Raw genomic sequence first — 15005 nt, forward strand, 5'->3', positions numbered from 1 at the left:
AGCTCATTCTGCTAAGCAAGGCTAAGTCAAAGGGGCTCATTTCTACCTCTGTGGGTCCACAAACCTAGCTCCCCAAAAAATTCTTGCTCCAAAGGCACTCAGCTTCCTCATTCTGTGACCTGGAGTCCAGAGCTCTATACTGTACCAAGCTATCTCTAATGCTGCTTCTTTGTGACTTCTCTAGTGTTACAGTCCTCCCTCTCCTGGTTTGGGGATGTGGTCAGTGTGGGATTCTAGGTCCAAAGCATGCACTGAACTCTCGGTTCATCTTTTTTTAAATAAAACTTTTATGCTGGATTACTTACAAAGTTTGTATACATGTTTTCACACTAGATCTTTCCCATTTCCTTTACCCACCCATCCCTCCACCCATCAAATTGTGCAACCCTATGACTAACACTCACATCCTGTTAGATAGAAAAAAAGAGTGCAAGGGCGAGAGGGAGAGAAACCAAGAAAGAAATTGGTACCAAGAACTGAACAGGCCTTTATTACGTGGTCTGAGAGGGACTCCAAGTGACCTGGCTGCACAGTATGCGGACAGGATCGAAGTGGTGTGTGGGCAGTTTGGGGTGGTTCCTTCTTATAGGGGTCCTGAGGATGACTAAGATGGTATTTCTTGGAATCTGGTGTGTTAAGTTAGGTTTTAGCTATTTTGATCAGACTCAGACCCTTATCAGGATTCATTGTCTGGGTTGGTCTTTGATATGACCAGTTTAGATGTTATTATGTTTCCCAGAAGTGATCAAGCTTGGGGGTGGTGGTGGTGGGGCAACTGCCATATTCTTCCTTCACATCCTACCCCACCCTCACCCATTCTCTGATTACATTTATTAAGGACAATTTTCACCTAGCTAAGTCCTTTATGGAATTGTAATATTTACCTTAATGTATTAGAAGCCATATAAAAATAACCAGAGTAGCTATCAAGTCAATTCCTACTCACAATGACTCCTGAGTTGCAGAGCAGAGCAGAGCTATGCTCTGGAGGTGTTCAAAGCTGCAACCTTTTGGAGATTGTTATTATTATTGAACAAGAGTTCAAAGAAGTCTCTGGGTAGCCTCCAGCCTTTTTTAGTAGTAGAGTGTTTAACTGTTTTCTTTTCAAACATTTATCTTTTTGTGATCTTTAGTAAATTAGGTTTTACTTAATATTTAATTACTCCAAAAATTGATAATTGATGATTTATTTCATACAGCAGAATTTTTACTATTTTGATACTTTTCTATTCTGTTACACTGCTATTATTATATTTAGCATCAGTATCAGAAAATACTCTCAGTTAATCTTGCCTTATATGTCATAATTCTGAAAGTACAGAGCCATTAAATAAGCATGGTATTAAGAGTAGGCAAGATTAAGATTGAGAGGCTCAACCAAACTTCTATTTACTATTTACTTCTGCTTGTTATTCATAAACCAGACTTCTCAAATATTCAAGTTGTTGGGTTTTTTTAAAAAGAAAAGCTACATATAAAATAAAATGAATAAGAAAATATAGGAAAATATCCAAAATGATAGAACAAAATTACATACCCTAGGAATAGCAGCAGCTACTGGTCCTATGTAGGCTATAATAAGAGGAAGCAGCATGGAAAACAGACTGGACGAGCTAAGTAGTTCTGGAATGTCATCAGCTTAAAAAAGAATTAAAATTATAGTTAGATATAACACAGGAAGACACTGGAATGTAACTCAGAGTAAAGGGCTACACATTAAATACTTTTTACATATATTCCTGCAGTTTCAGTAGTTACAATAATTTACAAGTAGCTTCATGGCATATATGGAAGCTGTGAGATATAAGGTGTATATGTGCGGAGGCACACTCATGAGAATACAGAAGTTGAGCAGAGGATATTTATATGTATATAAATAGACAGGAGAGCAGATTGGTGGGGGGCCCAGTTAAACAAACATCTTAACTATAGGTAACACCTTAAAGGACTAAGCCTTTGAGCGTGAAAGCTTAGATCAGTCTTGGGGACATCTAAGTCACTGGCATAACACAGACAGGGTTTTACATCTTACTTTGGTAAGTAATGACTCGAATCTTGTACATGAGTATCTAATAAATAATTCTTGGTCTCTTTCCATTTACAGCAAGGAAGAGTGTGTAAAGTCAAAGACTCAAAGAAATATGTGGTTCAAAATGAACCACAGCCTCCACTGGCCTGAGAACCAAAGGACTAGATGATGCTCACCACCACTACTAACCACTCTGATGGGAAATAAAAAAGAAGACACTTTACACAATTATACGGAACAAAATATAAATCATAAAAAAAGACTGGACATAACCCTACACACCTTTCAAACACATTCTTAGAAAGCACTTTTCAGTCAAAGAATGGAAAGGCCTATAAAGTGAACAGTAACACCCATGAGGGATGTGTTCTTTACAGGAGTCAACCATATGGGACCAGAAGGGTACTGTCTGCCCCAAAACAAAGTTCAGAAGGCAGGAAAGATGAACTAATGGAAACAGGAACTCAGAAAGGAAGTGGGAAAGTGCTGTTACATTGAAGGATTTGTACTTAATGTTACAAAAAAAAAAAAGAGTGTAAGTAAGTTAATGCATGCAAAGTACTCAGGAAGGTTCATGCACACATTAAACACTCCAAATATGTTTGATGTTTATTATGCTATACTGCCTGCTGCATTTTTGCCTAAGGAAAGTAAATGTTGGACATTTTAGTCACTTATCCATGATTACAGTGACAGAGAGAAAAGTTGAATATAGAATGTAAAAATCTTTACAAATATTCCCAAATTAGGAGGGGAGGTACAATGATGGCTTATAAAAGATGACTACTATGTTAGTATTGCAGATGACTTTTTAGCAAGATGCACAGCGAGATTAATTAGAATGTTCCATAACTATGGAAATGAGAATATTCTCTTTAACCATATAACCCTGTGAGTACAGATAAAGGGACACTACAAACTGGAGATTTTCTAATGGAAGAACTCACAACACTAAATTTAGACAAATGATTTTCCAAGAGATCTTTAAAGTTACCTAGCCCTGTATGAGGACATACATGAGTAAATACAGGTCTAGAGCAGAAAGAAAATTTTCTTCATCAAATAGAGGATAAAGCAAAGCTATAGCATAATTTACTTTTTCTCTTATAAGTTAGTTAACTCAGAAAATCACTTTTATGTATTTCTAAAAAATTTCTGCATTGCAGTATGAAGAGTATAACCATCCAAAACAAAAGTGAATGGTCTGCAATGAATAAAATACTTCAGGATCTGAGATGATGCACTTTAATAGCTGTATAAATTAGTAAATATGGAATGGAGAATAAGGCTATCAAAAAAGAAAGTGTCTTACCATCTACAGCAAGAGCTCTGTGCAGAAGGTCTTTAGCAGCTCGAACAACAGTGCTCACCACAGAGAGAGCTCTGCTACAATTTTTATCTTCTTCGTTGGCTTTACTCAGGAGTTGGGATTGCAAATCTCCATCAAATTCACTCCTGTAACATGAATAACCATGAGAGCATTTTACAAAGGTAATAAGTACATAGATGCTTATGAGTCAGAACAGACACAATGGCACCTAATAACAACATTTCTATTCTGTTTGACAAGGAGAAAGGAGGGAGACCATCTGCATGAAGGAAAATGTTTTGTGCTAACTGCCTGCACTTGGACAAAGAGCAAACCTCTCAAAGGGACACTGAAACTCGAGAATGAATGTGGCAAATGGTATGTACTATTGCCCAAGACTCCAGCTAACAGAATTCAAATCAATGAGAAATGTACATCCTATTTGGTGTTTTAAAGTAAGGTGGGACACAGGGAGCTCTGGTGGAACAATCTGTAGAAGTTCCACTGCTGACCCAATGGTGGTACCTCTGGTGGGTCTAATCGAACAGAAGCGCCATGGGACAAAGTGCCTCATGAACAAGCACCTCTCCCGTAAGTTACAGTCTTACAAAAATGTGTAGAGAGTCAGCTATGATTCCGTTCGGACACCATGGCAATAAGTAAGCAAAGGTGGTTACTTATAATCTTTTATTATCATTTACTGTTTACATAAGGGAGCTCTGGTGGCCTAGTGGCAAGAAGCTGCTCTGTAATTCCAAAGGCACATGGTTTGAGGCCACCAGCTGCTCCAAGGGAGGATGAGCAATCTCCTCCCATATGATTAACTGGCTCTGAAAACCCACTGGATGGTCAGCTTTGGGTCTGTTTCAATTCTTTGGTACACAATAAAAACAACAAACAACTGTTTACATAAGGAATGGTTTGTGGTTTTTTTTTTTTTTTAAATAGTATAAGAAATACATCATTATACATATTTGGCATCCAGGGGTTATCTCGATCAGTCTAAGATTCACAAACATGAAATAAAATACAGGCTGGATAATGAGTACAACAAAGCCACACCACTATCTGGGGAGAATAAATCTGATCACTAATTTCAGGTGTTTTAGAAAACTAGACCTGAACACTCTGCATTTAAATTTGAAAAATATTAGAAGGTGATAGAAAAAACACATAGGCCCAACAAAACTATCAAGAATAATGACAAAGAAAAAAAATATTTAAAGGATTCACCTTTATAGGAAATACTGAATTGAAAGATTAAAGTGTGACTTCTTTATATGAATTAGCACCAAGTGCAAGAAAAAAATTGCCTTGCATAATTTAATTACAAGAGGCCTGGTAGCACAATGTGCACATGCTGGAGTACCAGCCAAAAGGCTAGTGTTCTGAACCCACCATGTGCTCTCCAGCAGTAAAGAACCAGAGATCTGATTCTATAGAGACCACACCCAGCAGAGGTAAAACTCCTACTGCAGTTCTACTCTGTCACATTTGGTTGGTATCTGTTTAGAATTGCCTTGATAATACACACAAAAAATTAATCATTTAATTCTAACTACCCACTTAGTGGTTTTTTGCTTTTTTGTGTGTGTTTTTTTTTAATGCTGATAGTAAACTGTCCCTGTCCTATTTTAAAACACTCTCTTTATCTCTATATACACAACACCTACCTATAGTACAGTATCTGTGGAATTTGTCCTCTGGTTTGGTTTGTGCCATTACTACTCAAGCTGCATGTACTGAATGTAAATGTGACACCATCAGGGCACTGAACTGTGGTCATTCCTCCATCCCCATTCGCTGTACGGCTTCCATAGTTCCTCAAGCGTACAGCGTATTTAACATTTTCCTTCATAATAAAGATGAAAAACATGTTTATATTTCATATACAAAGGCTATACAGACAATACTCTAATACTAAACTAGGTAAATATATTCCTTAGCATATTTAAAGACAGTATAATTGAATGAACTTTAAATGAATTCATAATATTCACAGCTAACATTTACTGAATATTTTTTTGTGACAGAAACTTTTCTGAGTACCTCACATGATTTATTTTACATGTTAATTTTTAAATGACCTCATGAGATATCATTAGGCCTATTTTACTGATGAAGACTATGAGACACAGAGAAGTTATAACCTGTCTTAGGTCACATCGCTAATTGATAAGAGTTGGAATTTGAATAAAGATAATGTGAATCTAATTCTTGCTTGTAATCACACTGTTAAGGTATTTTCCATAATAAAAAATTTTAAATAAGTAAGCAAGCAGTTTTCTTCAGCCAGTTTAACTTTTTAAATTATTTTAAACACCAGGAAAAATAATGGCAAGCCCTTCCGATTTTTATTTAAAGAAACTTGTTTTTATTTGAAGAGAGGCAGAAACTGATAGGCATATAAGGGTAACAGGTACATGAAAGGAAAAAAAACATACAACTAGTCCAAAATATGATGTACTATTTATAGAAAATGTGACATATGAGTACTTCTACTTTAAAATTAATGATACAATCTTTTTAATAAAGATGTAGATATTTTAGCATTTCATATATTTTATGAAGTTAGTGAAGAACTTAACTTATCCAAAATTCAGATCTATAAGGAATATTACAGGAGAATTCAGAAGTTTTCTACTAATTATTTTAATGTTAAGTAAAATTTCTCTATTTTGTTAAATATGTCCACTCTTCATTTATTGGTATAGCTAGACTCCAAAGACCAAAATTTTAAACAAAAATTGGGAAGATGTGAAAAGGGAGGTTGAATACAACATTACACAACTTAATAACATTTCATAACTGCTAAACCAAGGAGAATAAAGACCCAGCCAAACTGACTCAAAACCTTAATCATCACAGTCAGTGTTAATCTCACCTCACATCTTTGTGTTCATTACTGCCAGATAAACATTATTAATACACAATAGTTCAACAGCAGATATTTTTTATTACTATTTTAAGTATTGAATAATGAGTGAGAAAGTGAGGAATAGGTACAGTTATTTGTTATAAATTTAAGTAATATAAAATAACTTTAGTAGTTAATATTTGCTTTTAAAAATGAATTTTTGAACATCATGAGAAGAGATGACAGGGAGTAACATATACTTTAAGTTTCTATAATGTGCTAGACACAAAATGACTGGTTTCCATCATTTAATTTAAGGTGAATAAACACTACCAGACAGACATCCTTCCCAATCTATGGATAAGTCTCAAAGGTATTAAATGATAACTTATCCAGTATTTTGGAGCTAATGTAGAAAACCAAGCATTAGAACACAGGTCTGCACCAGACTCTGAAAAATATTATGCAAAGGCAGAGTAGAAACACAATACAGAATTAGGAACAGTGGAAAATATTCAAATAAACATGTGAGGCATATGTAAAGGAGAACTTAGGAGTATTTATATCTAGCACAAATTTTATGAAATACTTTTTACTCTTTTAAAATATACATGTAATAATGGACTTCTTATATAATTAGAAACATATCTTTAAAATTACCTTTAAAGGAACAACCTTGTCAAGTCTGATTTCAGCTATATCACTGGGTGAATCATCTGTTGTATAGGTTCCTTTGACTAATTCCAGAGAAGTCCATCTGTGAGAATGTGTTGAATCTCCTGCATGCTCACTCTAAAACAAAATCAAACAAAATCCACTGTATCATACTTCTATTGTATTTTGATTAATAATTAATTTTAATTTTATTTTAAAAGAGGTCTACAGAATACCTATAGCATCATACTATGAAGCTGTCTTTAAAGTATTACGTATAGTGGTTTTATGAAAATCCCAAACTTTAGTCATAATATACTTCTAAGTTTAATTTGTAAAACTCACTCCTCACTGTCAGTGAGTTGATACCAACTCAGTGACCCTATAGGACAGAGTAGAAGTGCCACAGGCTTGAACTGTCATATCTTTCTCTTGTACAGTGGCCAGTGTGTCTGAACTGCTGACCATGTGTTTGAGAGCTGAGTGCTTTAACTTCTGCACTACTTGGACTATCAGAAAATTTGTAAGGACCCTTAACATCTACAGATGCAATTTCTAGCCTTTGAGAGAAATTATATATTCTTTACCACTCTACAGTTTACCATTCTATCAGTTAACACATTGAACACAGTCTTAAATTTCTCCATGTTTTATTTCCTTGCACATAAAATATGTTTTAATTGTTGCCAAGTCAGTGGGGACTAATAATGATCCTCTCTGTACAAGTGAATAAAACACTGTCCAATCTTGTACCAAAGTTGTAACTCTAAGTCATTCACTTGTATCTATCTGATTTCTAAAGAGCCAACAAACACAATTATAGAAATGAGCTTTCTCACTTTTTCTTAAAAGTATTCCAACTTACTCATAAAAAGAATGCTGTATCTAATTAATGAAACTAAAGAAATGTGCCATTCAAGTTGATTGCTCAAAACAGCCTTATATAGATTTATATATAGATTTAAATTCATTAGGAAATTAAATAACAACATTTTGCTTTCATTTTTTTTAAAACCCTTGTGAAAATGCAAGTACTTGAAACAAGTCAGAGACCAAAGCAAACAACAGCTAACCAGTCACTATTGTCCTTGTTGTTTTTCACGTTGTTAGGTGGTGTCAAGTCAACTAAGACTTATATGACCCTAGAAAAAAGGACAGAAACCGTGCCCTGACCTGCAGCGTCATAGTGAACCCCACAACTCAAGCCCGCAGATGCAGTCATGGTGTCAGCTGATCTCACTGAGGATCCTTCTCTCTCTTGCTGACCCACTACTTTTCCAAGAACTGGCTTCTCCTAACAACATGCCCCAGTAAGTTTCACTGTTTTTGCACATCAGTTGTACTTCCTCTAAGATAGGTTTGCTTGTTCTTTTAGCAGTCCATGGTAAAGTACTCCTCCAAAAAAAGTCAAAGGCATCAGTTCTTCAGTCTTCCTTATTCACTAACCAATTTTCATATGCTCATGAAGCAACTGAAATATCATAGCTTGGGCCAGGCATACCTTAATCTTTAAACTGATACCCTTTTTTTAGTTCTATAAAGAGGTCCTTGACAGAAAATTTGCCTTGTGAAACACGTCTTTTGGGTTCTTGACTGCTGCTACCACGGGTATTAATCATGGATCAAAGGAAAATGAAACTGTTGACAATGTCAATCTTTTCTCCATCTATCATGATGTTGCCTTTTCGTGACACTGTGAGGATATTTTGTTTTCTCGATGTTGAGGGGTTACCTTCTTCAGTAAATGCTTTCACTTTTCACTTTCTGTAAGCAAGGCAGTATCATCTACATAGCATAGGCCGTTAATGCTGCTACGTTCTCCTGTATAATAGTCCAGTTTCTCAAATTATTTTCTCAGCATAGAGATTAAACAGGTATGGAGAAACGTTAGTGATCCAGGATGCATGCTTTTCTCATAATTTATCCTTTATTAAAAATCATTTATTAGCACTTTCACTAAAATGCTTAAATAGTGATAAAAATAGTAGGACCAGTCTTAGCACTGTTCTTATTTTTTTGTTAAGAATAGCAACAGCCAAACAAGAGTTATAATGAGAAGTTTAGCTTTTTAATTGCTAGTTTTTGATACAATTTCAAATTTTTCCTGAAAATGCAAATAGGAATAAGGAATTATCCAAAATTACACACAAACAATCAGGTATACCATTATCTTCAAATTTCTTTAATCTATTATTAATCTGCTAAATCTTGAAAAGTTGGCCTCTAACATACTCTCTCAATGCATCAATTCAGAACTGACTCACAGTTGACCCTCCTCTGGATTTCTGGAACTCTATAAATTATATAGGAGTAGACTGCTCTTTTTTCTCCCTTGGAGAAATTGGTAGATTTGAACCATCTGAGAGGTTTGGGCTTTGGAATAGCAGCATAACTCTCTAAGGACCACACACTAATATGTTACTTACATCATCAACCAATACTTCTAATTCATATTCATGAATTCCACCTCCTCCATAGACAGAGAAACCAACTACAACTATTCCAGGTTTGTCTACTGAAAAACAGATTGCGTCAGGAGATCCATTCCCAGTGTTCCAACTTCTTCCCTGACTTGTTTTTGTGAATCGGTTAGCACTGGCTTTTACAGAGTGAAGGGAATTAAGTCCGTCAACCTAGGAAAAAAAGCATTATATTAGTAGTAAGTTACTGAGTATTAACAATACATATTTAACAAAATGATACCAGTTTTGGAACTTAGGTGAGAGAAAGACAGCATGCTGGGAAAGGTGAAGGATCAGAAGAAGGGAGAAAGACCCCAACCAAATATAGAGACACTGTGACTATAACAATGGGCTCAGAGGCTGTGCATATGGTGCAGAGTAGGGCAAGGTTCAGATCTCTGTTCATAGGGTTGCTATGAGTGTGTGGTCAACTCGACAGCACCTAAGAACAACATTTCAAAAAGTACAATAAAACTACCTACATTTCATAATATGTTGGTTTAAAACTCCCTATAGGTATAGTCCATCAAGGGATTAAACCAAAAGACAGATCAAATTAAGTCTATAAAGCTAGCTCATTGACAGTATTTTCTTTCAGTCATATTAAAAACAAGTATAAACAAAAACTATAATAATTTTTAATGTGTAGATTTATTAAGTTTATAATGGCATAGAGAATCTGTCTTAATATAAACACCCAAGTTCTCATAGTCAAATAAATGAATTACCATTATTATTTTTTTTTTAAAAAGATGCTCTAAACAAATTATAGTTGAGTAGTTTTCAAACTATGCTACACAAAATTCTAGATGATTCTGTGGAGATAGGAACCCACAGGAGAGACAAACTCAAGATAATCTTCTTTAGCAAGACTATCTCTTTTCCAGTTTCTAAGATTATAAGTATGCTTTATTTGCAGAGGATATACTTTATCTTATGTTTGAGCATTGTTAATATACAAAGTGATATTATAACAACAGGGCATACAGTCCTTAGAGATACACACACAACTTTACTAATTCTGGACCTCTTTTAGAGGATCAGAGAACTTGCTCTAGTTAGAAACAGTTTTGTTTATGGAGCTCACCTCTCACCTAAGATGGCCACAGAAATTTAGGAGACTCACAGGGGAAAAATAGACATTTATAATTATAGTAAGAAATATGGATAAAAAGCCAAATAATTCAGGCATTCTCAAGGTAATTGTTAAGTCATCCTATAGGTTTAAACATTTCTTTTTCGTTAGAATGACAAGTTCTGTGGGGCAACTAGATATTAAATTTCTGACGAGGATCTATGTTAACTCTCCCTGTAACGAAGGCAAACTGCATGGGTTAATTTAGAAGAGGCTCTATATTAAAAATCAGAACAATAAAAAATAACAAAAACTTCTCATAGAGTAACAGGGACCAAGGATTTTAAGAGCACAATAGAGTACAGAAGTCCTCTGGTGAAAACTTGAAGAGTCAGGGACAGAATATGAGTCATGTTGCATTTAAAAATGCCTATGAAATCAAATTGCTTGTGTTCTTTGTGGGGGGGGGGAATAAAATATTCAACAAATTCAGTTCACATATTTAGATAAATTACAAAAAGGTAAAATAAAAAACAATATTCTTTTGGAAAATGGAAATACACTTAAAATACTTCGTAATGAACGTTTTAAAAATGTTAATTGGATAAAAGTAATTTTTCCGATTTCAAAAATATATTTTTGTATTTTTCTAGCATCAATCAAGTAGGCAAAGCTAAGATCTGAACCCCTATCTTTCCAATTTTTTTTATAATAATCCCATAACAAAACCAAAAGATCCAAAACTCAAACTCACTACCATTAAGATGGAGCTCGTTCACATCTGGCCCTCCACTGAGCCGATAAAACGCACAGGCAGACCCTGCTCATTTGCTTTCCAAGGGGCTACTACAGATTCGAACTCTCAGAGGCTCGGACTTTGGGTTAGCACTGCAGCTCCCTATGAATTATGTCATCAGAGCAGTTTTGTAATTTTCAGTAGAGCTCTGGTGGCTTAGTTATAAGAAACTGCAATGCCAACACAAAGGTATCTAGTTTGAATCCACTAGTTGTTCTAGGGCAGAAAGATGGGCATTAAACCCCATATGATTTCCGGTCTCTGAGTTGGTTCCAACTTGATGGTATACAACAAAATCTCTAAATATTGCCATAGTAATAGTATGTAGCTAAATAATATTGTAGGTAATGTTTGATGGATCTTGGCTGAAAGCAGGAAATACCAGAAGAATGTATATCTGTGTTTCATTGACTAAGGAAAGGTGTTTGACTGTGTAGATCATAACCAACTGTGGCTGACTCTGAGAAGAATGGGAATCCCAGAACACTCGATCATCCCAATGAGAAACCCATACTTGGACCAAGAGGCAGTTGTTAGAACAGAGCAAGGAAACACTGCATGGTTCAAAACTGGGAAGGTCGTATGCCAGGTATGCGTCCTGTCTCCATACCGTTTCAACCTATGCGCAGAACAGATTATCTGGGAGGCTGGGCTCTATGAGGAGAAATGTGGGGTCAAGATTGGTGGAAGATCTATCAACAATCTGCGTTATGCGGATGACACAACCCTGCTTGCTGAACTGAAGAGGACCTGAAGCGCCTGCTGCAGAGGGTCAAGGACTGCAGCCTTCAATATGGATTGAGGCTCAATGTCAAGACGACAAAGATTCTCACCACTGGGCCAACTGGCAGCATCAGGATGGATGGTGAAGAGATTGAGACTGTTCACAGCTTTAGTTTGCTTGGCTCCACAGTCAACACTCTTGGCACCAGTAGCCAGGAAATTAAAAGATGTATTGCCATGGGAAACTCTGCTGTTAGGGAACTCTCCAAAATACTGAAGAGCAATGGTGTCTCTCTGGAGACTAACGTGCGTCTGATACAGGCCATGGTCTTTGCTATCACTTGTTATGCGTCAGAGAGCTGGACAATGACTAAGGAGGACAAAAGGAGAATTGATGCCTTTGAGCTGTGGTGCTGGAGAAGAGTATTGAGGGTTCCATGGACTGCTAGGAAAACAAACAGATTCATCCTGGAAAGGGTTAAACCGGGAGGCTCCTTGTAGGCAAGGATTCTGAGGCTCTGTCTAACATATTTTGGACATGTTCTAAGGGGAGACTGGTCCTTGGAAAGGGACATCATGCTTGGAAGGGTGGAGGGACAGCGCAGGAGGGGAAGGCCCTCTACGAGGTGGATTGATTCAGTGACTGGGGTAATCGGGATGGGCGTGTCAGAGACAGCGCGACTGGCACAGGACAGAGCAGAGTTTAGGGCTGTTGTACACAGGGCCGCTATGAGTCGCAAGTGACTCAACGGCACATAACAACAACAACAACAACAGAATGTCTACTATTATAACAATGTAAACTAGTTTAATGTTTATTGGATCAAAGCTGTGGGGTTGTGCAATGGGACCACAGAGCACCTACTCTGCTCAGAGGAAAAGGCGTATTTTTTTATTACTGTGATGTTCTAGCAACACAGTGAGGGAGAGGAAGCAAATAAGAGCAGAGCAAAGGCCAGAGGAAGGCAAAACAAAGTCTAGCTTTACGATACTTTATTTTCAGAGAAAAAAATTACAGGGAATCACACTGACCTAGTTGTATTTAAATTGAATTTTTACAAAATACTAAGAAAACCAAAAGTATGTGGAAATGCGACAAGTGCTGGCTATCCAGTCTCAAGAGAAAGCATGCATTACCTCAGATCCCAGTGCTGATGCTGTGAGTTCACTGACGATACTGGCAAGCAGTCCGCAGGTGTTATAGACCAGGTGGGAGGAGAAGAGCTCATTTTCTCTTCTCAGGCTGTTTCTGACGGGTAACACGACAATAACCAACATTTTCTCCAGAACTTCACGGAAACTGGTCATCCCTGAGATGTTCTCTTCACTCTATGACACATGAAAAGAAAAAGTGCCAGATACTGCTTTATTGACTTTCACATGAGGATTCAGTTGCACAAGCTTCTCTTTTTAGATGATTCACCTAAAATACAGGTTTGACTCTATTCCCATAAATGCACTGCGTTGTATGCAGAGTTATTCTCTATACTATTCCTTTTGAAGTTCATTCTGGAACCGTTATCTGTGCACAAAAGAAACTCAGACAAGATGCACTGCTGTCCAGTCAGTTCTTCTTCCCATATATCCTCCATGGGACTGTAAATTTAACTAGAGAAGAGACTACATTATTTTTCCCATTTGGAGTTGATAGTGTTTTCAAATTACCGATGTTTGGATTTGCAATGCAACACTTAACATTCTACGTGGTTTTGAACTTTGAGCTATCTGGTGTACTGTTTAACTTTTCAGTAATAATCCTATACGAAATAGAGAAGTATTTAAACTTTTAAAAAGTTTTTTCTCCATGATTCCAATCTTTGTTATATTATTTCTGGTATGTTGATAACGGTGTTGTTAGACATATTCAAGGTAACTACAACTTACAGTGACCCTGCACGTAAAAGATCAGAACTCGGTCCTATCTGGGGCCCTCCTCACCATCTCTGTCCTCCATCATTGTTACAGTTATAGTGTCAATCCACTTTGTCAGGGATCTTCCTTTCTTTTAGCGATACTCTCCTTTTCCCGTTATCATGTTTTTTTCCAATGACTGGACACTTCTGACAACATGTCCAGAAGGAGATTAGACAGAGTTTCACCATTTTTGCCTCTAACCTGGTTGAAACTCTTCTAAGAAAGATTTGTTTGCTCTTCTAGCAATTCGTTCAATATGTATCACCAACACAATAATTCAAAGACATCGATTCTTCTTCCACCTTCTTTATTAAATGTCTATCTTTCAGATGTATGGAGAAAAAAAAAACCCTGGAAATATCATGGCTTGGGTCAGGCACACTTTAAACTGATACCTCTGCTCTTTTAACTTCAAAGACGGTTTTCCCAAGGCTTGCAAGTGATATTTTTCCACTTTAACTAGAAAGTCAATTTTCCCAAAGCAACAGGTTTTTGTAATTTCCTGACTGCTTCTACCATGGAGGTTGATTGTGGATCCAAGTAAATGAAATCTTTCAAAATGTCAACCTTTCTCTACTTACGATGATGTGTGCACTTGGCCCAGTGGTAAGGAATTTTGTTTTCTTGATGTTGAGGTGTAATCTATTCTGAAGGCTGCAGTCTTGACGTGTTTTAGCAAGTGCTTCAAGTTGCCTTCATTTTCAGCAAGTTGTACTACCTGTATTACACAGGAGGTGGTGGTTTTTGACACGTGCTCTCCATTCCATTTTGACTCAGCAACCCTATGAACAACAGATCTAACTTTCCCTATCCAGTTACATTACATCCTTAGGACCTCCGCCATATTCAAGCACAAGTGACTCTTTCACTTTAAGGAAGGCTCTTCCTCCCCTTTCTCTCTTTCCCATCACCATTCCCAGAAAGATTCTTTTTTCACGGACTGGCCCCTCCTTCACAACATGCCGATAGTATGTGAGACAGTTTCACCATGATTGCCTCTAAGACACATCTTGGTTGCCCTTTCATCAAGACAGAATTGTTTGTTCTTTGTGCAGTCTGTGGGATATTTAGTGTTCTTCTCAAATATTCAGTACTTTGGAGACTAAGGTGCGTCTGATACAGGCCATGGTCTTTGCAATCACTTGTTATGCATCAGAGAGTTGGACAATGACCAAGGAGGATAGAA

General features: G+C 36.7%; 1 protein-coding gene across 1 annotated transcript in view; it reads right to left on the bottom strand.

Annotated features, from left to right (window-relative positions):
* The window catches only part of MYCBP2 (MYC binding protein 2, E3 ubiquitin protein ligase), a 377715-nt gene that overhangs the window by 134522 nt on the left and 228188 nt on the right, over positions 1-15005 (bottom strand). Inside the window, exons 33-38 of the mRNA XM_006887864.1 lie at positions 13043-13234; positions 9276-9482; positions 6856-6987; positions 5012-5190; positions 3342-3484; positions 1538-1638 (exon numbers count right to left, since the gene is read on the bottom strand). Coding sequence (XP_006887926.1) covers positions 1538-1638; positions 3342-3484; positions 5012-5190; positions 6856-6987; positions 9276-9482; positions 13043-13234 — 954 coding nt within the window. The remainder of the gene's footprint in view (positions 1-1537; positions 1639-3341; positions 3485-5011; positions 5191-6855; positions 6988-9275; positions 9483-13042; positions 13235-15005) is intronic.

This window comes from Elephantulus edwardii, unplaced genomic scaffold (assembly GCF_000299155.1).
Source record: "Elephantulus edwardii isolate Elephantulus edwardi_28Jun2011 unplaced genomic scaffold, EleEdw1.0 scaffold00062, whole genome shotgun sequence".
Lineage (NCBI taxonomy): Eukaryota > Metazoa > Chordata > Mammalia > Macroscelidea > Macroscelididae > Elephantulus > Elephantulus edwardii.